The 25,271-nt window shown below is 40.1% G+C and overlaps 1 protein-coding gene across 1 annotated transcript; it reads left to right on the forward strand.

Moving 5' to 3' along the window:
- Positions 1 to 389: 389 nt before the first annotated feature.
- On the forward strand, positions 390 to 4,862 carry LOC149194256 (uncharacterized). The gene is made up of 4 exons (XM_089407609.1): positions 390 to 2,229; positions 2,431 to 3,300; positions 3,418 to 4,454; positions 4,683 to 4,862. Exons 1-4 carry the CDS (start codon positions 390 to 392, stop codon positions 4,860 to 4,862), a joined length of 3,927 nt encoding a protein of 1,308 aa, XP_089263735.1.
- The last annotated feature ends 20,409 nt before the right edge of the window (positions 4,863 to 25,271 follow it).

Raw genomic sequence — 25,271 nt, forward strand, 5'->3', positions numbered from 1 at the left:
TGCTTGATTTTCTTACACGTATTTTAAAACAATCCATTTATTTTTCTACATAAGTAATGATTGCATAAATAGATACTTAAAGTCATGAATCTGCAGAATTAATATTATTGTGACATATAATGCCTTACTCATTCGAATTTTGTTTTATTTTACATGGATCCAATTCTCTAAAGTTTTATGGCTTATACTACAAAATTGTGATTATTGATGAACTCATAAACTCCATGTTTTTTTATATATACTTCAAAATTTGTGATAAATTATGGTTTAAGTATTATACTTCAATTGAGTAACTAAATGTATGTTTTAAATTCAAACATATTCTAAATTTGTTGTAGCTTTTGGCATAAGGGTAATGTATAAATCCACTGAATATTACAGGGTTGATCATGGCTCCTAAACGTCGAAGAAAAACCCGAAACAACCTTGGAGTAGAAATACCACCTCTCACCACTTCAGAGATAGGAACCCCAGCTGAGCAAGCTATATTACATTCCCTTGGAGAAATGACCAATATCTTTAAGCACTGGGTCTCAAGCCAAGGACGAGATCAAGGAAATGTGCAAAAGGAATTGGAACAAAAACAGAGACAAGATCTAAATTCTCAACTCAATATCAAAGATGGACAAGTAACACTTGATATTATGAAAGAAGTCCAAAAATCCAAATTATCTGAGTTTACGGGTCTGGAAGGGGGTTCAAAAGTGAAAGCATGGGTAATGGTTGTCAAAAGAGCACTTAGCTTTAAGGCATACACTTCTACGGAAAAAGCCCAGATATCAATGAGTCTACTAAAAGGAGATGCCTTATTATGGTGGGTAAATGAAGAAACGAAGATGCAAGTCACCCCAGTACAAGTTACTTGGGAAATGTTTGAGGAAGCATTACGAACTAGGTACCTATCAGAGGAGTACAAACACCAACAAGTAGGAGCTTTTCATGAAGTGCGACAAAATGGTAGATCTATCGAGGACTATGAAGCTGAATTTTATTCGTTAGTCCATCACGTGGACTATATGGCTGATGATAGACGTCAAGCTGAAAGATTCTTACATGGACTCGACCCCTTAGTCCGAGCAGAAGTCGCCATGTGGAGACCCACCACTATGGCAACAACCACTAGTTTAGCCAAACAAGTCTTGAGGAAAATCAATATGAAGAAACAAATGGTAGTTGATGAAAGTTCAGGAAAGGAGCATTCCACAATGAGGTTGAATAAACCACGGGGACAGCCATATAGATTCCAGGGAAGAGAAAACACTATTTCTAGGATCTCTAGTGCAACTTCTCGACCGCCTCCAAGAGGACGTAAGGGTCAACCCTACTTGATTAATGGGAGGAGTAGAAGATTTGGTGACCAAGGACAAGTACAACATGAGAAGCAGGGACAAGTAGAATTTTGCCATTGTAAAGGTCCACATTATAGAAAAGATTGTCCAAGTTATCAAACAGGGATTAAACAACAGGAATACAAAGCAAAAGGAGAAAGACCACAAAACCCACATCGAATTCATGCAGCTACAAACCATCGCCAGGCTGAGCACCAAGCCACTGTAGTAGAATCTGCAGGTATGATCAATAACATCCCTTTATCTGTGTTAATTGATCCAGGTGCTACTGATAGTTTTATTTCACCTCCAACAATACTTAGATGTGGATTGACAGCTCATGAGCAAAGTAACTTTAGAATGGTAGAAATGGCGTCAGGCTCTCAGCAATCAGTAGGGTCAATGGTAAGAGATTGTAGTGTGAACATTGGGGGGTGTGATACCAAGATGAATCTATATAGTACAACTCTTGGAACGTATGACTTAATCGTGGGAATGGATTGGCTTGAATCCCATCAAGCTATACTGGATTGTTATAATAAGACAGTCCTCATAAAAAATGACCAAGGAGAAACCAAGGTAATAAAAGGGATTAGATGTGGTGTTACATTATGCCTCATATCAGCCAAGAAAGTTAATAAATGTATGAGGAAAGGGTGCAAGATTTATGTGGTAGAAATGGTTCCTACCAATGAGAAGTCCTCGGATAAATTGTACCCACTACTTTCTGAATTTGCAGATGTATTTCCTCCAGAGTTACCAGGTTTGCCTCCATTTCAAGAAATTGATTTCTCCATAACCTTGAAGCCAGAAGTGGAACCCATATCCAAAGCACCTTATCGAATGATTGTTCCAGAGCTTAATGAATTGAGTATACAGCTCAAAGAACTTCTTGATCAAGGTTTTATAAGACCCAGTGTGTCACCTTGGGGTGCACTAGTAATTTTTGTAAAGAAGAAGGATGGAACTCTTAGGTTATGTATTGATTACCGAGATCTAAACAAGGCCACCATTCGCAATAGGTACCCCATGCCTCGAATCGATGACCTCTTTGACCAACTAAAAGGAGCTTCAATATTCTCCAAGATAGACTTACAGACAGGTTATCATCAGCAAAGAATCAAGGAGGAAGACATACCTAAAACGACATTCAGAACGCGTTATGGACACTATGAGTTTATTGTTATGCTATTTGGGTTGACTAATGCCCCAGCAGCCGTCATGAACTTGATGAATAGTGTCTTACGAAAATATCTAGACCGCTTTGTCCAAGTTTTCTTGGATGACATCCTTATTTACTCTCGTAATGAGAAAGAGCATCTAGAACACTTGAGGTTGGTACTACAATGCCTTAGGGAACATAAGCTATATGGAAAACTTTCTAAATATTCCTTCTTTGAGAAAGAAATTCAATATCTAGGCCATACCATTAGTGGCAAAGGCATTGCAGTTGATTACAGTAACATAGAAACTATAATGACTTGGCCCTCTCCCCGGAATGTCAAGGAAGTACGTAGCTTTATGGGATTGGTAGGCTACTATAGAAGGTCTGTAGAAAGGTTCTCGCAGATATCTAATCCCATCACCCGCCTCCAAAGGAAAGGGGTTAAGTTTGAATGGAAAAGTGAGTGTGAGAAAGCATTTAATGAGCTAAAACATCGACTAACAACGGCCCCAATATTAAAAGTACCTGACATGGACAAGGACTTTCTTGTATGCACGGATGCATCAGAAGAAGGATTAGGTGCAGTCTTGATGCAAGATGAAGGGGTTATCGCTTATGCTTCTCGAAAACTTAAGAACCATGAAATCAATTACGCAACTCATGATCTGGAATTAGCAGCAGTTGTAATGGCCTTGAAATTGTGGAGACATTATCTAATGGGGCGTCAATTTGAGTTAAGAACAGATCATAAAAGTCTTGAGTATATCTTCACACAAAAGGACCTTAATGCTCGACAACGACGCTGGAGTGAGCTATTTAGTGATTATGATTTCAAGATATCCTATATTAAGGGAAAAGAGAACAAAGTGGCAGATGCTTTAAGCAGGAGACCTAGACTTAATTCAATGTCGGCATTAAAGATAGACTTGAGGAGCCGGATTTTAAATCATCTAGTAGGGGACCCACATTACCAGCAAATAAAATTTGCCTTACAAGAAGAGATACCTGTGGCAACCAAGTGGGAGGAATACACCTTAGAAAATGATGGATTACTACGATATAAAGGTAGGATTTATGTCCCAGAAGATGATGATCTTCGGAATTTAATAATCAAGGAAGCCCATCAAGCTCCATACGCTGCACATCCAGGAGTCCAGAAAATGTATGCAGACTTAAAACAACTATTTTTCTGGACAGGAATGAAAAAGGATATAACAATGTTTGTGGCTCGATGTTTAGAATGTCAACAGGTTAAAGCTAAACATCGTCACCCGGTAGGGCTGTTACAACCCCATGATATACCAGAAACTAAGTGGGAAGTTGTTTCGATGGATTTTATTGAAGGCTTACCTATGACGTCCCAGAGACATGACTGTATTATGGTTGTGGTTGATAAATTAACTAAGAGTGCTCACTTCATTCCGGTCAAGACCACCTTTGAAGCATCAGCTATCACTCAAATTTTCCTGAAAGAAATAATTCGCCTTCATGGAGTACCACGAAAGATAATATCTGATAGAGACGCACGTTTTACTTCCAGATTTTGGAAAAGTCTATTACAATCTATGGGAACACAACTGAATTTTAGTACAACATATCACCCAGAGACAGATGGTCAAACAGAAAGAATAAACCAAGTGTTGGAGGACATGATAAGAATGTATGTCATGGATCAACAAAACCAATGGGAGAAATACCTTCCCTTAGTAGAGTTTGCCTACAACAATAGTTACCACAGTTCAATACAGGCAGCTCCCTTCGAAATCTTGTATGGAAGACCATGTCGTACTCCGTTAAGTTGGGATCGATTAGAGGACCGAGTCATGTTGGGACCTGAAATGCTCCAAGAAATGGAAGAACAAATGGCCACAATTAAGCAGAGACTAAAAGAAGCCAGGGATCGCCAAAAAAGTTATGCTGATGCAAAGAGAATTGATAGAAACTTTGAGGAAGGAAGCCAAGTTTTCATTAGAATCAAACCCTTTAAAAGTCCCTTTAGGATGGGTAAGGGAACAAAGCTAGCGCCTAGATTTGTTGGGCCATTCACGATCCTAGAGAGGATTGGACCAGTTGCTTACAAGCTCGAGCTGCCCTTCCATCTAAGAAGGATGCATAATGTGTTTCATGTTTCTATGCTTAGAAAATATGTACCCGACCCGTCCCATGTTTTGAAATTTGAAAAATTGCAGGTTTCCGAGGAAGGAGCCCTTCAAGTCGAACCATTCTGTATACTGGACCGCCGAGTTCGTCGACTCAGGAACCGTGAGTTTGAGCAAGTCAAGGTCCAATGGGACCAATATAGCCCAGGGTCAGCTACCTGGGAAGATGCAGCTGTTATTTTTCAAGACTTTCCTTATTTACTTGATTAAAATGTGTGGTGAATAGTGCTCCTTAGCTAAGACAGATACTTTTATGGAGAATCTAAATCATGTTTATTGTTTAAACTTTATGATACATACACTATGTTTTCCGTTTAGTTTAATTAACTGTTAAGATGTTGAGTATAATGGTAAGGGAATAATGATGCACATGTGGTTCTTATAGCGATGATGTATCCTTATGATTATGATGTTATGTCGAGGTATATTAACATATTCATTACTACATGATGATAGGTATTTGATGTTGATGTTATAACTTATGATAGTATTTCATGAGGTGAAGCATGTATTTGCGATTAACTATGATGAATGCAATTTCTATGATACTATCATAGTATAGCTAATGCATTGGTTGCATGTTGAGGTATGATGATTGACAGGACTCCACAATGGGCCGAGAGGGCCAGTTTATTTGATGATCTCGTGTGAGCCCATACGCACGAGGGAGAATAAGTAACATCATATGGGCTGGGGACAAACTCAATCAACACTACATATGCCAGTGGTTCCTTTGTCTTGTGTATAGCTCTTGATGGACAGCTCTAGAAGAGTTATGAGACCATCTTGAGGATGCCACGTGCCTGATGTTCTAGGCTAGGTGCCTAGTATTGGATTGGGATGCCGAAGTCTGGAAGGGATGTAAAGGAATTCGATGCCTGGGGCTGTGTGCCTTAGTAGTTGTGGAGGGAGTGGGCCAGCCTTGCGAGATGCCTGGGGTCATTGAGTACCGGACCGGATGCCTGCCTTGGGGCAGATGAGGTCTGAGTCAGGCACGAGCCTTGGGGCCAGCCTTGGACTACGATACAGACTGGCCAGGCTTATGCCTGGTGCCAAAAGTGGGAAAAAGGACAGATATTCCTTGAGATTTCCCGGGGTGTTGGGGACTTTCGATGCCTGCTGGTTATACTAGTTCAGCAGAGGGTGTTGGCAACATGAAGCAAATAAAATAATAAATAATAATAAATAATAAATAATAAAAACTTAACTTCGGGACGAAGTTCCTTAAAGAGGGAGAGTATGTAATATCCCTCCCCTTAATAATAAATAATAAATAATAAAAATAATAAATAATAATTAATAATAAAAATAATGAATAATAATAAATAAATCACTTAATAATAAATAATAAAAATAATAAATCATAAATCATAAATGATATTAAAAATTATATAAAAAGAAATAAATAAATAATAGTAATAACCATATTAAAGCTCTAAATAAGAATAAATAGAAATAAAACAAGAAAACTAGCAAAAAGAAGGATATAAAACAAGAAAGCTAAAAATCAAAAGAAAAGTAAAGAAATAAAACAAGAAAAAAGTTGCATGCAGACACATGGAGTGTGTGCATGTGGTTCCCCTTCCAATGTTTTTTTCTATTTAATAGATGGTGAGGAGGATGGGAGGTAATCTATCATTCCGAGATTCTATCTTCATTCTCTTGGGAGAATGGTATACTAAGACTTAGGAGCACTGGCAGTAGTATGTTGATTGAGGGCTCGGGGGTGGCCAGTTGTAGCATAATCCTTGCACAATTGAGCCTACGGTTGGGTGGAGAGTCGTCCCCAAAACCTTGTTGCAGATAGCAGACTTCAACCGAGATAATAGGTAAGTGTTCTAATCATAGTTTTGAACTTGAAGTTAATTAGTTGAATTGCATGTTGAATATATATTACCTGATTAATTACATGTTTATTTTGGATTGTTACACTATATGCACAAGTACTACTTCTTACTGCAAATTGTCACTTGGTCAACTGGCGCAAGATCAGTAGGAGCTTAAGCCAACTTCTATGGATTCTAGAAGAAGCTCTATATGTGATGAAAGGAGAGAAAGATTACTCTATAGATGCTACTCTAACTGCAGAAAGGAGAAAGGCTGAAATGTAAAGCAAACCTAGCAAACCCTAATTAACCAACTAATCCTAATTTTGCAGAAATCACTATGAAAACCATGAAAGGAATGCCATTACCTACTCAAGCAAGTAAACAACATCTATCTAAGCTACTTTTGGAAGTAAATAAGATAAAACATCTTTTTGGATTTTTATGTATTTTTATGTGAATTTGACATGCATATAATTTATTGTGTGTGGATGTGGCAGCGAATAGGTGGCGTTGGAGGGTGGTTTTGGGACTTGAGAGGATGTAGGATGGTGTAGATGGATCCTAGGAAGTCTCAGGTGGCCTTATGGAGGCTTTTCCCACACTCAGCCTTCAAAAGAAAGCCTACAGGGAAATCTATAGGAGGAAAACAGGGCAACCACGGGAGGCCTACAAGAGGATACCAAGAGTAGTTTTCATTGTTTTGAGGGTGTGAGAGTGGGTGGAAAAGGTGGATGAAGGTTGGAATGAGGTGTTAGGGCACCTAGGGTCTACCAAGAATCACCAGGAGAGAGGAAGATAATTAGGTTTGCTCAAGGAGAGAGGAAGAAGTTCTATGGAAAATGTAGGAAACTAAGGCAGAATTGAGGTGGGGTTTGGGTGACCTGTAGGACATGGATCGTATGGAGGATTTGATGGATGATAAGCTAGCCTACTACAAGAAGAGAGCTTCTGCAAAGGAATTGACACTCACCCAATAAGATCAAACAAGCAACGAAATGAGTGCATCTAGAAAAACAGAGTTTTGCATCAAACTAGTCTAAACTATGATCTATGAAAGGAAATGTTGAGAAATGCTACAAGAAAGGAAAGCATGAAAGAAGACTATTGAAAATAAAGAAGTGAGCATGATGAAAAAGATCTTAAGAAAATCAAAGTTGGACTATTCACCTACTAAAAAGCTATAAACACTAGAAGTCCTATGAATGAGAAAAACCTATGTTTTTGGGGCAGCAAGAGGGTCTTTGCCTCAAATCATGGTCCCAAAGGGAGGAAGAGAGGCCAAGGCACTGTTTCTAGCCTTCTGAATCTTCTCTTTATCACTACTTAACCTACTATAGAAAGTAAAAATGGAAGAAAACTATTGAATCATCAAAAGCAACCTATTATTAACCATAAAAGAACTATATCTAACACAACCTAATCTACAAACTGAAATACAACATACAAATACAAGTAAAGAGGAGCTTGCCTGCTTGGATTGAGCCCTAACCCAAGAGCTTCAGCCCTCTGAGATAACTCAGTGATAGCACAAAAAGGATTACATCTTTATTACCAAAACAATAACAAGATTACATGAAGCTGTCACAAAATAATAAGCTCGAAGTGGGAGCAGAGTTTACATAAGCAAAAATCCAACAAAAATTTGACCGTAGTGAGGCCCTAAGCCCCTCTACTTATAAAAATGAAGCTACCAACAACTTCCTTAAAATTAGGGAGGCTTGGCTCCCAAAACTCGAGATAATCATCAGTCATCCTCCACTTGCTCGGCTGCCTTCTAGTGCATGATTCGGTTGCTTGTACTCCGAGTTGAATGAATGGGGATTCAAAGTGAGGAGTAATAAATGAGGCGGATTCCCTCCTATAAGTCCTCTCCTTTGTCCACTTCGAGTTATTACTACCATTTGTCCACTGGATCCTTGACTTTGACCTAAAAATCCATCAATAATTTGCATTAAATACATGTTAGACCACATGGCACAATAACTAACTCAACTCACTCTATAAGCATAAATATAATTTGAAAATCATACAATAAGCTAAGAGAATGGTTGATTTGACTAGGTTAGGAGGTAAAATGAGCCCATATAATTACCCATTTATGAGGCTCATCATCACCCCTTACTGAAAGTGTTGCTCATCCTCTAAGCAACTTAGTCAATCCCCTCATCCTTTATGGCCCTGGTGGCCTCCCTAGCATCCCAGGCTTCTGATGTGGTCTCCTCTTCTTTGCCATAGAATCATGTCTTCCTGTCTATCTCTTTCCACTGCTCCTCCTCTTCTTCTTCTCTTCTGCCTTCCAACATGCCTAATAGCAGTGGGGGACTCAGTGTGAGTCTAATCCAGTTGACCTTCAGCCTCTACATGGAGTGCTTGTACACTGGCACTCTTTTCAATGCCTCCTTCCCTCATGGGGGAATGATATTCCCTGATCTTCAAACTGTGTGGTAAATTGTTCCATCTCCTCATGCATGCATGCACACATTCATCCACAAGCAGCCTTTGCATATCCTCAAAATGTGCAATGGCTTGTGCCTGATTGGTGAGATATCTAGGGCAAATCTGAGGGTCATTGGCAAGAAGGTTGTGTGTGCTAATGAGTGCCATAGGATCTGATGGCTTAGCTCTTATCATTAATGGCTCATTCTTCTCCTTTATCATCAATCTTTTTATTTTTGTTGCCCCCAATTCTTCACGGTTCATCCATGAGGCCATGGCCATTAATTGCAGGTCCCCTAGCTTGGCATTAGGGTTCCACACATTCATGTCTATGAGGGACATGTTATGTAGGTGGAATTCTTCCATCTTTGCCTTATCCTCTGAGGTGTTTTGGTCACATAAATCCATAAACTGCCTGTAATCTTGGAAAGGAATTGTGCCTCTTTATGCCAAAGTCTTTATCTGGAATTGTAACCATTGGTCCTTGAGATAGAGGCCATAGGATTTAACTGGTGTTTTGAATTGCAATGCCTCCATGGATAATCTGGCCATGCATGCCAGCTGAGTCTCTTTCTCTTGTAGCTGCCTCCATAGCGATTCATTTTCAGTTTCAAGGTGGCTTCTTGTAATGGCTTCCCTATCCCTGAGAGCACTCAACTCTTTGCTCATTTCCCTGAGTTTTTTTTCCATATAGCCAACATCCTCAATTACAGGAGCATGAGTTCTTGTGTGGAGTACAAGAGAGAGAGTAAACTCTTGGGCAATTTCCTCATCAAACCCTTGGAATTTGTTAACGAAATTCATCCAGTTTGCCCTTGTGAAGATATCCACCACTTGTGGATGTGTATGGAGCCTAGTGGAGCTGGTGGGCTCATTTCTCATAAACCCTCCTGTCATATTGTCTATACTCTTTTGAAAAAAACAAATATGGAGATCGAGATAGAGAATTTTGAGAAAAATAGAGAAATAGAGGAGACAGTGTTTTTTTTTAAATAAGCAGATTTTATTTTTTTTATGTATTTTCTCCTCTCCTAAAGACTTTATTTCCTCCTCAAATTGAACCCACTTCTTTCATATATTGATATTCAATAAGGGGCATGCATGAAGCCTACCTCTTCAGACCAAAAATCATGCAAAAAATCATGTTTTCTCCCTTCAAAACGACTCGCTACCCCTCCTGTAGAATTCTGTTGTCCCTCCTGTAGATTCCCTGTAGGTGCTCTTGTAGAACTTGTAGGTGCTCCTGTAGAAAATGCTGAGAGCAAGAATATGGGAGAGATCGATGGAGGACAATGGTTTCGAGGCTGTGGGGACACAAGGATACTACTGTAGCTGAGTTACGAGGAGAGGATGAAGGAAAAGGTGGTGAGAATGCTCGGGGAGGAATACTTATTACCCTTGATGGATATTTTCGGTGATGAGTGTTGAGATGGCAAGGTATACGTTGGCCATATTTGGACCATTAGTCCCCACCTACCTTGTCATCAAGGCCCCTCCTCGTAATCATCCCTCATTATTGCATCAAAGTCCTTGACATCTTTCTTGAGTTGACTGTGCCCACGTGTGGGTGACATCTCAGATGAGTGGAGTCAACTAGATGAAGGTGGCCAAGTTAACTGTCTACCTTTCCCTCGTTCAACCTCAACCATATCGTTTCTTTTGTATGACTTCTAAATACACAAATGCAAACAGAGGAGCGATTTAGTTACTTACCTGTGATCCGAATGTATTTGCTGTGAGGTGTTATGGCTATCTCTCTATTGCCTATATTTTCCTTCATGCGTGCTGTCTCTACTTGCTAATGTGTTGTTGTGTGTTGTTACAGGTTCTTCTTTTGCTAGAGCTGAGCTGCATGTGCTGTCCCTTGCTGCTAGTGATGGACTTCTATGGGATCAGCTGCTACAAGAATTCCTACAAGAGCTCTTGTTTTGTCCATATCTCCCAAACGGTAGACTGGATTGACCTGAAACTTTTTGAGCATGTTTCCATCATCATTATGCACCTCCCAATAGAAAAATTTTGGTCAATGGATGCACAGAGCTTGAGAAAAACTAAAAATGGTTGAAGGTGATGGGGGCCGATTTCTTGGAAACCATGCACTGGAATTTACTGATATTGCTTGGGCATGTTACCATCATCCATATGCATCTCCCCATGAAACAGTTTTTTAAATGGATGCACTGATATTGAGAAAATGTAAAAATGGTTGAAGGTGATGGAGGCCAATTTCTTGGTAGCCGTGCACTAAAATTTGCTGAAATTACTTGAGCATGTTACCATCATCCATATGCATCTCCCCATGAATAATTTTTAAATGGATGCATAGTTTTCAAATTCGGGGAAAAAACAAATTTCTGCTTTAAGTATTTTTGTATCCTATAGTAAAAAAGAGCATCCTGTAGTTTTTTTCTTTAGGACAGCAAGGAAAATGAGTGATAGAAGCTAGAGAATGATGGGTGGAAGGTGAGAATAGGTGACAGTGATGGATTGGCATGGCCTTGGCCTTGTTGGAGCATTTGAGCGAAGTAGGAAAAAGTCAAAATTTGACTTCTTTTAACTAAGCTTGACCAATTTTCGTTCTGGTACCAACTTGTTCTTGTTGCTTGCAGATGTTGGAGAGTACATGCATGCATGGAGCAAGGATTTTTATTTTTTTCTCTTTTTTTCTTTTTTCTAGGCCTACTAGCTGCCTCAATGAAGTTTTCAACTATGAGGTCTACCTAGGTGCCTTAAAGGAGGTTTTCAACTAGTAGGTTTGCCTAGGCACCTCAAAGGAGGTTTTCACCTAGGAGCTTTTTCTCTTTTTTTCTTCTTTCCAACCCATTGACCACCTCATGGAGGTTTTCAATCAATGAGCCAATATGAGGCACCTCCAAGGAGGTTTTCACCTTAGATTTTTCTTTTCCCCCTTTTTTTTCTAACCCTACCATTCTTGACAAGAAAAATCACTTTCAAGTATAAGAATACTTCCAATGGATCCATGTGCACATCAAGATGATAGAAAAAATGACGTGGAAGCTTGAAATGTATGCTTTGACATGTACTTGGATTTCAGAGACCAAATGATTTGACTTTGAAATGATCAAGCATAGTTGAGGAAGAGAGTGATGCTGCAACTTAGTGACAGTCTGGAACAATGTTTCAATATAGTTTTGATGTCCTTGGTCCTTTTGCTGATCTGGATCATTCTTCATGTCTTCTTCTACCATGACCTTCACATCTTCCTCTTTTCGCTAATTTTTCTCTTGAATACATGGATGATTTGATGGTAACGATGAGGGAGCTCTCTCGATCTCTGATTTTGATGTCTTCTCTTCATCAAGTGCAGCCCATGGTTCTTTGATCTTCTCTTTTGAATCTTCTTCTTCTAGATGTGGTCCTTCAATGATATCAATATAATCTCTTTTTTCAATACTCTTCCTGAGCTATGGTGAATACCATTGAGCTCAAGAGGAGTTGTTTGGAAGTGTTGTACCTCAACTTTGTAAATGGGTTGAGCTACTTCAATGTGTGGGTCTAGAAATGGTGGTACAGGTAGTTGAGTACGAGTGTATATTTGAGATGGATGTGGATGGGGTTGTGGTTGGGTAGGTGGTGGAGGCAGAAGAGAGAAAAGAGAGTTATATTGGGGCCTCCACCCCTGATGAGATGCATTCCACTGAGGCTGCGACTAAGTATAGGATCTAAATGAAGGGGTGGTTGGTTGGGCATGATATTGAGATGTGAAGGGCCAAGGAGGAGGCATGGACCAGGAAGGATGAGCAAGGGGGGCCCAAGAAGGAATGGAGGTGACTTGGTTGGGGTTGTAGTATGCATGAGATGTCCCTTACATCCCCTGCTGGTATGGTCTAGGTCCATGTGGCCTCCTTTGGTTTACGTAATAGATTTATTCAGTGACTCCTCCGGCCCCTTGGTATATAGCTTTAAGTCTAGGCAAGGAATGGCACTTATCTGTAGAATGATATTCTTCGGAGACTGAAAAAATCCCTATAGAGTTCAATGGGCATTCATGTCTAGTCAATTTAGTTTTCTAAATTACTCTACATAAATTATCAATCCGGGTATCGTACACTGATGAAGTGTGGTGCACAATGTGTGCTTAGTTAACCTTTCTATTACTTCTTTTTTTATATAGTTTATGTTATTTTTGGGGGTTTTGTCTCTCATGCTTAAGAAAAATTAATCTAAGAGAGAAAAGCTATGCTTCTAGGTGAAATCTCTAAATGTTAATGGTCAACTAAATCTAATGACTTTCAATGTTAAAATCTAATTTCTAAAGAAAGGATAAAAGGAAACAAATCAAAACTTTCAACGGTTAGATTAATCTAAGCCAACAAAATGCCTATGAAATGAAAGCAAAAAAAATGATAACAACTAAATGAAATTGCAACAAAATCTTCATCATTCTAAAAGAAGTAAACATGAAAATACAAGGAAAAACTCAGTCATTAGTAAAACATTTCACCACTTAGTCTTAGGTTTAACCATCAACGAAGGGCTTTTGGAAATATCTATTTAAATCATGAGTTACTAAATTGATAAGAAAATTGCATTAAGCTCTCTAACTCTAAACTAATGAACATCAAGAAATCTCATTCATAAACACAACATTTCGCCATTTAGTTTGAGGATAAACCATCAACGAAAGGCTCTGGAAATATTTGCTTATATCATGAGTTACTACACTAAGAAGAAAAAGGCATTAAACAGCAAGAAATCTCATTCATAAACACAACATTTTTCCATTTAGTTTGAGGATAAACCATCAACGAAAGGCTCTTGAAATATTTTCTTATATCATGAGTGACTACACTAAGAATAAAAAGGCATTAAACAACAAGAAATCTCATTCATAAACCCAACATTTCACCATTTACTTTGTGGATAAACCATCAACAAAAGGCTCTGGAAATAATTGTTTATATCATGAGTGACTACTCTAATAAGCAAATACAAAAAACATGTAAAGGAAAACTAATCTACTGTGTACTCTAATGCTCCAATCACCAATTGGAAAATACTTTCTTGAACTATTTTGCTAAGCATAGATTACACAGTTAGATAAATCTACAATCAACCGGTTGAACACACTTGCATGAATTAAACTTGCATGAATGGGAAATCTAAACTATTAAACTTGAAAACAATGAAATGACATACTTGAATGAAATCAAAGCAAAACTACAAAACAAAATCTACTCTACTGTACATTCTAATATGCTCCATGACATCTACTTCACATCTCCTTCCATGTTGAGAACATCAAAGCTTTATTCAAATTCTTCAAAATTACAAAGCACAACAAAGCTCCCCAAAGCTTTCCAAAGCTACCAAAAAACTACCAAATGAAGGAGAGAGATCTCCTATTTCTACAAAAAGATGAGAAGTCATCTCATTAATGAGAGTCCATGAATCTCTCCCTACACCTCTAGATTCCTAATCAAAATAGGAAATGATAAGACACGTCTTCTTAGAGTTTCAATACAATTAGGAAATGTGACACATATCCTCATGATCCCATGATCCTTTCCACTCAAATTCGAATTTGGCCTTAGAATTCCACATAAAGATATTCTAGAAGCCTCATTTTGACTTACACATGTCAACAATCTCAACCCACTTGTTTGGTATAAGCATATGCACATTATTTTCTAATTTTTAACCACAAATTCACTTAAAAAGGCTAAGAATTAATAAAGTTTGGAAAAACACAAATGTGACCCAATGATAATGAAAGTGAGATGAATGTAGTGACATGGTAGTGAAATGAAGGTGAAATGGAGGTGATATAATGGACATAATAGTGAAAGTGTAATGGAAATGTATGACAATTTCAAGACCCAACAATTCATTCCTAGGATGCCTCCTCGTGCATCTAGGGAAAAAAATGGCCAAAGCCCTCTCTGCTTCCTCTTGTTTTCTTTTGATATGTAAGGTATCCATTTGCATGGAAAGAGTCTGCATCATCTCACTCTTGAAGTCTTCCAGCATGTTTCCAATTTCTCCTTCAATGGATGAGTTAGAGAAAGAGGTACTAGCTATGGGTTGACTCCCCCTACCTTTCTTTCTGGCTGTTCTAGAATGGTTTCTGAAAACAGTATTTATGTCCTCATAAGATAGTAGGTAGATGTCTCCCCTGGCTAGTAGATGGAGGGTGTCTAAAAGATCTTCCCAAATTCCTCTAAGCAGGACCAACTTCGGAGACTTAGGGTCAAGTATACACCCGACCCTTTTGTAACTGTGTTGGAACCTATCTTCATAGTCTTTCAGGGATTCATCACTTCCTATGGTCATTCAGAAAATTTCTTCTTAGTATATTTTGACCTACAATAGTCTCGATACTTGTTGTTAAAGGCTTGCTGCATCTGAGCCCAAGTTGTGATGCTATTTCCAGGTAATCCCATGAACTAGCGCAGTGTTGCATCCTTGAGAGTAGAAGGGAACAATTTCAACTTTTGCCCATCTTCTGCATAGTCATAGGTTCAACAGATAACAACAAACTCGAACAAAAAGGTGTCAATATATTTTGTAGTCAAACCATGGAAGTGAGGTAGGGCGGAAGGTCTTATATTCTTCATTTTGGTGTCCCCATTAGTCTCCCAAATGGGAAAGGTACCCTCTATTCTCTCTCCATTCCCCCTAGCATTTCTATTTTCAGCCATTGGCTCCAAAGGAATGTTTTCTTCTTCTTCTTCCCCTATAGGTTCTTCAAATATGTCTTGTTGTTCACCTAAGGGTTCTTCTTGATCACAGCCACCGAAGAAGAGAGAAGGTTGGCTGTGTGAAGCAGTGGGGGTGTTGGGAAAAATTTTTCCTGAGTTATCTCTATTCCTACAAGGCATGAAAGGAAATCTTTTTGGTTGGTTTTTGTTTCTTTTTTCCCCCACACTGATAGTACTTGCAAAACTAACATTGATTGAACAAAACAAATTGCAACTAACTGAAATGAAATTTGCAGAATTAAAAAGGAAAGCAAGGAAATGAAGAACTGAAGGAAAATAAAGGACTAGTTTACTTTTGCTGAAATAAACTATTGGCAGAATGTTGCAATAGAAAATAGAAGAAAGCAGTAATCACATAATACTCTGATGCTTCCCCGGTAACAGTGCCAAAAAGTGGTGAGCACCAGTATTGCGGCAATAATGTTGCAACTCCTGGGCTGCCAAATTTACTCTTATCAACTCGGTAGTTCGTAAAAAACTTGGAAGCATCGATGATGTATGCACAAGTACTAGTTCTTACTGCAGGTTGTCACTTGGTCAACTGGCACAGGATCACTAGGAGCTCAAGCCAAATTCTATGGATTCCAGAAGAAACTCTATATGTGATGAAAGGAGCGAAAGATTACTCTACAGATGCTACTCTAACTGCAGAAAAGAGAAAGGCTGAAATGTAAATCAAACCTAGTAAACCCTAATTAACCAACTAATCCTACTTTTGAATAAAGCATTATGAAAACCATGAAAGGAATTCCATTACCTACTCAAGGAAGTAAACAACATCTACCTAAGCTATTTTTAAAAGTAAATCAGCAAAAAACATCTTTTTTGATTTGTATGTATTTTTATGTGAATTTGACATGCATATAATTTATTGTGTGTGAATGTGGCAGCGAATAGGTGGTGTTGGAGGGTGGTTTTGGGACTTGAGAGGATGTAGGATGGTGTGCATGGGTCCTAAGAGGTCTCAGGTGGTCTTCTGGAGGATTTTCCAACACTTGGCCTTCAAAAGAAAGCCTACAGGAAAATCTACAGGAGGACACAATAAATTTACAAGAGGAAAACAGGGAAACTACAATAAGCCTATAGGAGGAGGCCGAGAGCAGTTTTCACTATTTTGAGGATGTGAGAGTGGGTGGAAAAGGTATATGAAGGTTGGAATGAGGTGTTATAGCACCTAGGGTCTACCAAGAATCACCAGGAGAGAGGAAGATGATTAGGTTTGCTCGAGGAGAGAGGAAGAAGTTTATGGAAAATGCAGGAAACTAAGGCAGAATTGAGGTGAGGTTTGGGTGAACTATAGGGAATGGATCAAATGGAGGATGTGATGGCTGATAAGCTAGCCAGTTATAGACAATTTTGTGCCTTACAGCAACAGGCATGAATTGTCAATAATCCAAGGGATCCAAAGTTCCCTAAACATGATGTTCCTAGCCCTAGAGGAACAAGGTCAGCAAACCAACAGCTCTCAGATCAGTTCTCCACCTGAAAACACTCAAAAACAAGCAATCCTGAAATCAAAGCAGGTGCTCCACTAGGCTTCTGCGCTGAAACACAACTCCTCCATGGTGTACCTGCGTTGCAAAGCAGGTAGAACAAAGGCCACCTGCGCTGAGCGAGATGGGACAAGTGGCACACTGAGTCATTGCTCTGGAATCTTCCAAAAATGACACTTGGATCAGGGATTTCGCCTTGTGATGAGTCAGAGGCTCTGTTTCTCCAAGTGGAAGCAAGGTTCTCCAAGTGGACTCAAGAACTGAAGATCAACTGAAGAGAGAGAGGACACAAGGCAGCTACACATCAGTTGCAAGCTCACTCATCCTTTCTCAATTCATCTATATATTGAGCTCTCTCCTATGAGCTCAGGAGGCTGGAATTTTGTGCAAAGTAATGCTATGCTGTTGGTTTCACTATAGAGCTATTGGGTGATTGCTTGAGGGAGGTGAAGAGGAGAAATTCTTTCTGCTGGGAGGTGTTGCTGGATTGGGGCCTTCAATGGTTGTAACTCTCTCAGAACTTTACTTCTTCATTAATAAAAGCTATTGAGGTTCTTCTATATGCTCTTGTTTCAATGATATATTGTGATAATTGTATATTTGATTTACACTAATCCTTGAATCAGTTATGATTGCATGTTGCTTGTAGTTTCCTTCTTTGCTATTTTGCAGGATCTCATTGTAGCTGGGCCAGCAATAGAGCAAGGAGCTGGGAGCAAGCAGCCATAGAGAAGAGTTTGGATTCGACATTAAGCGCAAGGCAACGGTTAGTGCATTCTTTCATTATCTTTTGCTTTCATAAAGAAGTAAACCTTCAGTAGTTTCCTTTACAGTTGTTGCTGAGGTACTATCACCCTTAGAGTGGGATAGGGTCATCCGAATCGGATATTTTTCCCTACAACAAACTGGCGACTCCACTGGGGATCGTATCGGTTTGATTGTTTGTAGTATTTTGCTATTCATTTCCTGAACAAAAGAGTACCAAATCGAAAAGCTTTTGACTATATCAAAAGCGAAGTAGAGGGCAGCTACTCTAGCTCATTTCTGAGCATGTTCATGATTTGAAGAGCTGATCTACAAGGATCCTTGTAAGCTCTTAGTGATAGCTTTTCATCCTCCTAGTCATCCCTTTGAGTGTGCTTGACTGATTGCTTCTGATTTGAGCAAAAACTGTGCATTTTTGAGAAAATTGTGACCCGGAAACTGTGAAAACGCAACTTTCGTTTTCCAAAGCAGGTAGTACACAGGCTACCTGCTTTGCAACGCAGGTCCCGAAGGGGCTACCTGCGCTGAGAGCCAGACTGGCTGAGCAGCACCTGCGTTGGCCCAATTTTGCCTAGTGCAGTTGGGGTTTCCTCCCTTTCTCTTGCCTGTTTTCACTATAGATTTGGCAGCCAGTTACCAGTCTTGTACCAGTTCTGAAACCAACCTTACTTGCCATCATTCAGCCTCTGTTATATAACGAAATTGTACTTGTTCTTTGTATTTCTTACTTCATTTACAATTTCCCATAACGAAGAGTAAACTAGTCTTGCTTTGGCCTCTTAGATCTGAACCTGTGTTAGGCATTTTGCTGGTCTAAAGAGTTAGCTTGTTTGCTGTCCATAGCTGATCAGTCATTTTACTTTCGTCATTATGGTTTGATTTCATGTATTTCCAGTGATTAAACAAGTAAATCTTAAGGTGTCTTTTGATTTTGGACAAACTTGTTTATTTTCGCTTTAAATCGAAATCAAAGTTATATAACAACTTTCTTTTTGTAACCCATCAACATTAAGAAAGGGAAAAGAAAATACATGCATTGTGCATTTTGCATTTGAAAAGTTTGCATGATGATTTAGGAGAAAGTGCATTAGTTTGTGCTGTATGAACTGTGTGAAAAGAATTTGCCTTTCTTCTCCCTCAATAGTTAAGATTTTCATCAGTCAAAAAGATTTTAAAAAGCTTGCTTCTCATCTTAGGCTGCATTTAGGAATTTGTCATATACATCTCGTGGTGAACCTTGAAAGGCAAACTTTAAAAATATCAACTTAAAATATACTGAATGAACCTAACAACGCATATGAAACATAACGCAAACATATAGAGGTCTAGGTAGAGACGTGTTCCGGCGTCGTTAAACATATTGACTGTCGATCTCTACGAAGGTGGGTGATTCCTCCTGAGAGTCGGTGGCACTAATACGGACTTGTGCTCCCACGTCCCGTCGCGTATATATTGGGAGACCCCTATAGGAACAAAGCCTTTATCCATAGGAAGCCGTGTCGGCCGCCCTACTGATCGCGATGCAGTGAACACAACATTCACGAAGATCGACCACCCGTACCGTAAAACGTATTCTGTGGTTTCGCGAAAGGTTTGGCACACCCTATGCCTAGATCTCCAGAGCAGTTTCTTTTGGCCTTTTTCAAACTCTATAACTGAAAAAGTCCAACCGAGCATTTGTCACTTCGGGCTCGTTAATACATCGAAGGAGGCTAGAGTCATCTTTAGCTTTTTCTCGACTCTTAAAACATGAAAAAGCAAAGTTATGTTTAAAAGCGTCTAATAAAATTCATTCAAATCGGAAACACAAATTTTCCCCTTTATATTTTAGTTGATCGAGTAATCCGCAGTCATGGAAGAAAGTCAATTGAATATCCGTCGTTCTCGGAGGCTTGTGAGTCAACCGTCTTTGTCTCAGGAATCGAAAATAGTCCGGACAAAGCGAGCTCGTCAAACTAGTTCAAAATCTCCTTTAAAAGTTAGAACAAGTGTTCCAACAACATCTGAGATTCTGGTTACTCCACACATTTCCGGAAACCCTGCCTCCATAGAAGAAGTTCAACCGCCACAGAAGGACGGTAATACTGATCCTAGTCTGGGGGCAAATACTTGTATAACTGAACCAGTTCCATCTGTAACTGGTCCAGAGAGTTTTGTTCCTCAAACATCTGTCGTTGTTGATACAACCCCTTCTTCGGCACCGGAAATCTATTACGGACCTGACAGTCTTCCTCTTCCACCTGGTCTGATTGCGATAGAGGAAATTATAGAGGAACCGCAAGTATCCACTCCAACTCATTTTGGAGTAGGGGTCACTCTATTTCCTGCTACGACAGAAGTTTGTCCATCACCAGTGGAAGTTCCTGTAGAATCACTAGGCAATCAATTGGATAGACTAAAAATGTCTGAACAACCGTCGACATCTAGGACTGTGTCAAATGACACGGCGACGGCAGAATTACCTGCTGCAAATCCAACAATGTTCACCGGCATACCATCTGTCCCAACTAGCTCTCAGTCGCTAGAAGGAGTCCACCAAGAGACTATCTCGACAGTATGGTCTGTTCCTGTTTGTTCCGGAGTAATGTCTGGTAACTCTTATGGTGAGACTCATCAAATTGACCCTTTTGGGAATCTGATTAGGCCATCCAGTCCTCCAGGACAATCAATTGCCTTGAGCTCCGGATTACCACGGTATGGAGGGCAGTATGCCCTTTCATTGCCCCCTCCGGGAGGATACCCATACGGGAGTTCTCAACCTTATTCAAGTTATGGTGGAATTGCAACGAGTAGTTGGGTACCTATGCTATCCCAGCCACCAAGAGTTGTATATTCTATGCAACAGTGTGTACCTGTGACGAACATCCCAACTACACCGGCTATTGTAACCGTGTCGCAAGTTCAAACAATGCCTGTTGTATGTCAACCTCAGATTCCTCAGGTTCTCATGCAACAGCCCCTTGACCCTGCAACCCAACCACAATCGCCTACTGGTGGGGCGACACAAGTACAATCGGGTACAATCACCTCACATCTTGGTCCAATGGTTAGTGTAGCGCAACAACCCATGGTATCGCAACCGTGGATAGTGCAATACCAACAGCCACAATTCCAACAAGTGTACCAAGGTTCTGAACAGCAAATCTTTGCGAATACTGGACAACCATATATCCAAAATGGTCAAAATCAACCACTTTATAGTGGTCAAGTCCATCAACCGTATCAATCATACCAACATCAACTCCATTATGCTGGTATGCAAAGACCAACTGTTCAGGCGATTCCATCGTATCCTGGTTACGCTTCACCTAACTTGAATCAACAGTTACCATTCATGGCAACTTTAGAGTTGCCTGATTTACATCGGTTAACCAATGATCCAATTGCTTACGCCCCATGGTGGCCAGTGATTCCGCACAAACTTCCATCCGACATTCCTAAATTCAATGGAAATCCAGGCGAAGACCCGTCAAATCATGTGATGACATTTCATCTATGGTGTTCGTCGAACACTTTAAATGACGATTCGATAAGGCGTCGCCTCTTTCAGAGGACATTGACAGGTCCAGCGGCAAAATGGTATATAGAATTGCCAAGAGCTTCGTTCGACAATTTTAGCTCCCTTGCCACGACATTCTTAACCCACTTTCAATTACCAATAAGGTATGAAACAGGAACATAAATATTGACTAACTTCAAACAGACAACCACAACTCATATATCAGATCATATACATGAGTGGCGACGTCGACGAAGAATGGTTAAAACATACGTTCCTGATCAGCTTTTAGCTGAGTGGTTTATAAAGTCGTTACTTCCGGCCATAACGGAAGATGTGGCAAAGGGGGGAGTCGTAACAGAAGAGCAGGTTATCGCTCGTTCGCAATATTTGGACTTAGTATATACTCAGTCCGGCACGCTCTATGACAAAATACCAGACGCCCCTAGACCAGAGTTTTCAATCCCTCCTCCTCCTAAATCAAATAGTGAGTCTCATGCCGGCGATGGCGTGATTGGCACGGCAAACACGAATCCGAAAAGGACCAATCAAAAGAAGGCCCGTAAGGATTCGAATCAAAATGCACATGAAGAAGTTCTTGCTTCGGAAGTAAATGTCGTATCGGCAGATAAGGGCAAAGAAACCAATCAACCAGGAAGCAAGAAGAATCAAAACAAAGGGAAGAAGAAGAAACAAGGAGAGTCATCTCCTCGAAAAACTTCTTCAAGCCCTCCTCGGGATAGGAGACCACCTTATGGATGTCAGATATGTGATGAGGATCACTGGACGAGAGAATGTCCATACAAAGCTGATCTAAAAAGATTCTTAAAGAGTTCGCAAACTCCAGCTGTGTTAACTGATCCGTTTCCGAATAGAGGAACAAATCTGGTTGATAATGGAAATGCTTCCCCGTCACAAGTGCTAATCTTGTCAGTATCCAAGAAACAAAATGATGCTTTGATTTCGACAAGGAATAAAGATTACGGGAATCCACAGGTGTCGAACGATAAAGGTAAAGATCAACCTAGTAGTTCGACAACAACTTTGGCAGAAGTTGTACCCCCCATCACGCATGAATTAACAATAAAACCACCAAAGGGAGTAGTACACAAGTCGACATTTAATCCTCGTGCCAGAGCGGCACAGCATTATAACATAGTGGAAGATTTGGTGCAATCGTCGTCCGCTATGTCGACTCTTGAAGTACTACAAAATTGCCCATCCCAAAGGCAGGCATTGTTATCAGCAATTGGTGGAGTAGATCCTAAAGATTCCAATCTTGTATCCTTTGATCACAAAGGATATGATCCTCAGTTACCAACTCAACTAGCTTTCCTCGTCCAAGTGAAAGCCCTCAACAAAACTGTTCATCGAACAATTATTCATGAGGGGGCATCGACATGTATTATGTCGATGAGTTGCTGGAAAACCTTAGGATCTCCAACCTTGTCGCGATCATCGACGACATTAAAAGCATTCGATGGAAGGACATATACCCCTTACGGTATCCTTAGTAACTTGAAAGTTGAACTAGGGGGAAAAACAGTAGAAATAGATGTTGAAGTCATCGATGGCAATCTTGACTATAACATCCTACTGGGAAGACCATGGATTTATGCCATGGAAGCTGTTGTGTCGACCTATTTTAGGAAAATCGTATTCCCCTTTCAAGGAGGGATTACGATCATTGACCAACAAAATTTCCTCCCTAATGGTTCACAAGTTACAGGAAGCGTTCCTATGATCCATGAAAGTAATCAATCACTCCAAAATATCGGAGTAGGTCTCCTAAAAGACCCTGCCTTAATGGGTACTTTTGCCCTACCGCCGGCAAGTAATCTGGCGGAAGTAGCCACAGTGGAAACCTACAATATGAAATCTTCTATATCCAACGGATTCAGAAGATTCCTAAATATTTTGTCAGCATGGATCGTCGCCCTAATGGAAATACTGTAAATACAGTGGGCCCCGAGGACGGTTCTTATCTTGTGTCAACCTCGTTAAAAAATGAAACAAGGAGTCGAGGATAGTTCCTATCTTGTGTCAACCTCATTAAAAAAATGAAACAAATCCCCGAGGTAAACCTTCATTCCAGCCACCGAGTTGGATGCAATGAAGCTTGGGGGGCATACACCTCGATTTGCATTATTATGCTGGGGGCATGCAAACTTATCTCCGAGCAGTTTTAGCACATAGTTCATGCTCGTTAAAAAATAAACATAAGTTGTGAGCAATCTTCCCCTAGAGTTCAAGCTCACCCAGAAAAAATGAACCGGTAAATAACCTTGGTAAGTGTAACCTTTGACAGCCATATTAAAACCCTTGGTCGTGTTCTTGCAGTCTCACCTCCATCCATTCATTTGGCCAATCGTTCATCTCCATATGTTTGTTTACCCATTTTGATGAACAGCTGCGAAGAGTGATTTCACTTAGCCATCCTTGTGACACTGCAGTGATTGGAAAATTCCAACCTGTACCTGGAATCTGCTGCTATCCCTGTTTATCACTCGTTCCTCAAAAGACGAGTCTTCTTTGAGCTCTTTTCACTAACTCGTAAAATATGAAAAGTTTGCCGAGTTTTGGCCTTCCAGCTCGTTAAAAGGACCGGAAGAGCTATCCCTCCTCTAGATTTTAATCTTTTTGGACCTGAGGGATTATTGCACAAAAAAATCGAGCGCTTGTTTTGTTCAGCTCGTTAAAGCAATCAAAAACTCATCCCTTCTGTATTGTTTTATACTTTTTCGGACTTAAGGGATTAAATGACGAAAAAGAAATTTTGGAGTTGACTTTATGTACCTTTTCAGACTCTCTAAAAATGAAAAGGACCGAGTTTTCCTTGTCGTTAGACTCGTTAAAATGATTAAATAGCGACAAACTTGTCTTTAGACGAGAACGAGTTTCCCTATCGCTAGGCTCGTTAAAACATAGCGATGGGCTTGCCCGAAGGGCAGGTTATAGAACAAGCATATTTTATCCTCCTCAAGCTTGATAAAAATAAAGAGGTACTGGTCAGCAATGACTTGGGAAAAATTGGGAGAACCTCACAGCTTTAATGGTAGCAAGTCGCTCTTGAACATGACACTTTGTCCTCCATATCACATCAGGTTGGGTTGTTTCATTCACCGGTCTCATCACCATGGTCCTCGCCACACCATCCACATTTGGGGTAATGCTACCAATCCATCACATCAGTGTCGTTATATGTTCAAGAGATGTTGTTCTGCAAAGAGTCAACCGTGTCCCATCCACTGCCATACATTGTCCTTCATCCATTTCATGACCGTCGCCCTGAATCATACATCACAGTTTGTTTTCACCTCATCACAATCACTAGCTCCGTTCCGTGTCACTGATGTGGGATTCATTAAGGCCCTCCTTTGACGGATCGCTCCTTGTCGACATCGGCTCATTATCCAAGGAGTTGATCTAGGAACAACCCCTTCAGTACTTTGAAGCTTGCATGCCTCAATGGCAAGTTTCTCACTTCCGGCGACAGGTATACATCAATGACCTTCGACCAGAAGATTTTGCATGGTGGTCGACGCCAAGTCCTTTATTCCCACCATGTGAATTGTACTGCCGTACCTTGAGGGTCATCATCCTTGTCGGTGATTCCTCTCGCGCTTGTTAACGGTTTACATCATTGACCGGTAATCAAGCGATGTCTTTCCATGTTCGACTTCAAGAAATTCTCACATGGATCGACTTGTACATCGAGTGAAGATCGGAAGAGATTGAAGACCCCCGATCTAGTTTCATCCATCCGGGCTGCGATATATATTCAGGACATAAAGACATTTGATATGTACATCATTACAGCAGATGATCATCCTTCTCAAAGGATGATAATTTCAGCAGAGAATTATCGGTCTACA

Source organism: Pinus tabuliformis, chromosome 2_2, assembly GCF_031772625.1.
Source record: "Pinus tabuliformis cultivar Carrire ecotype Pingquan chromosome 2_2, CPIR1, whole genome shotgun sequence".
NCBI classification, from domain to species: domain Eukaryota; kingdom Viridiplantae; phylum Streptophyta; class Pinopsida; order Pinales; family Pinaceae; genus Pinus; species Pinus tabuliformis.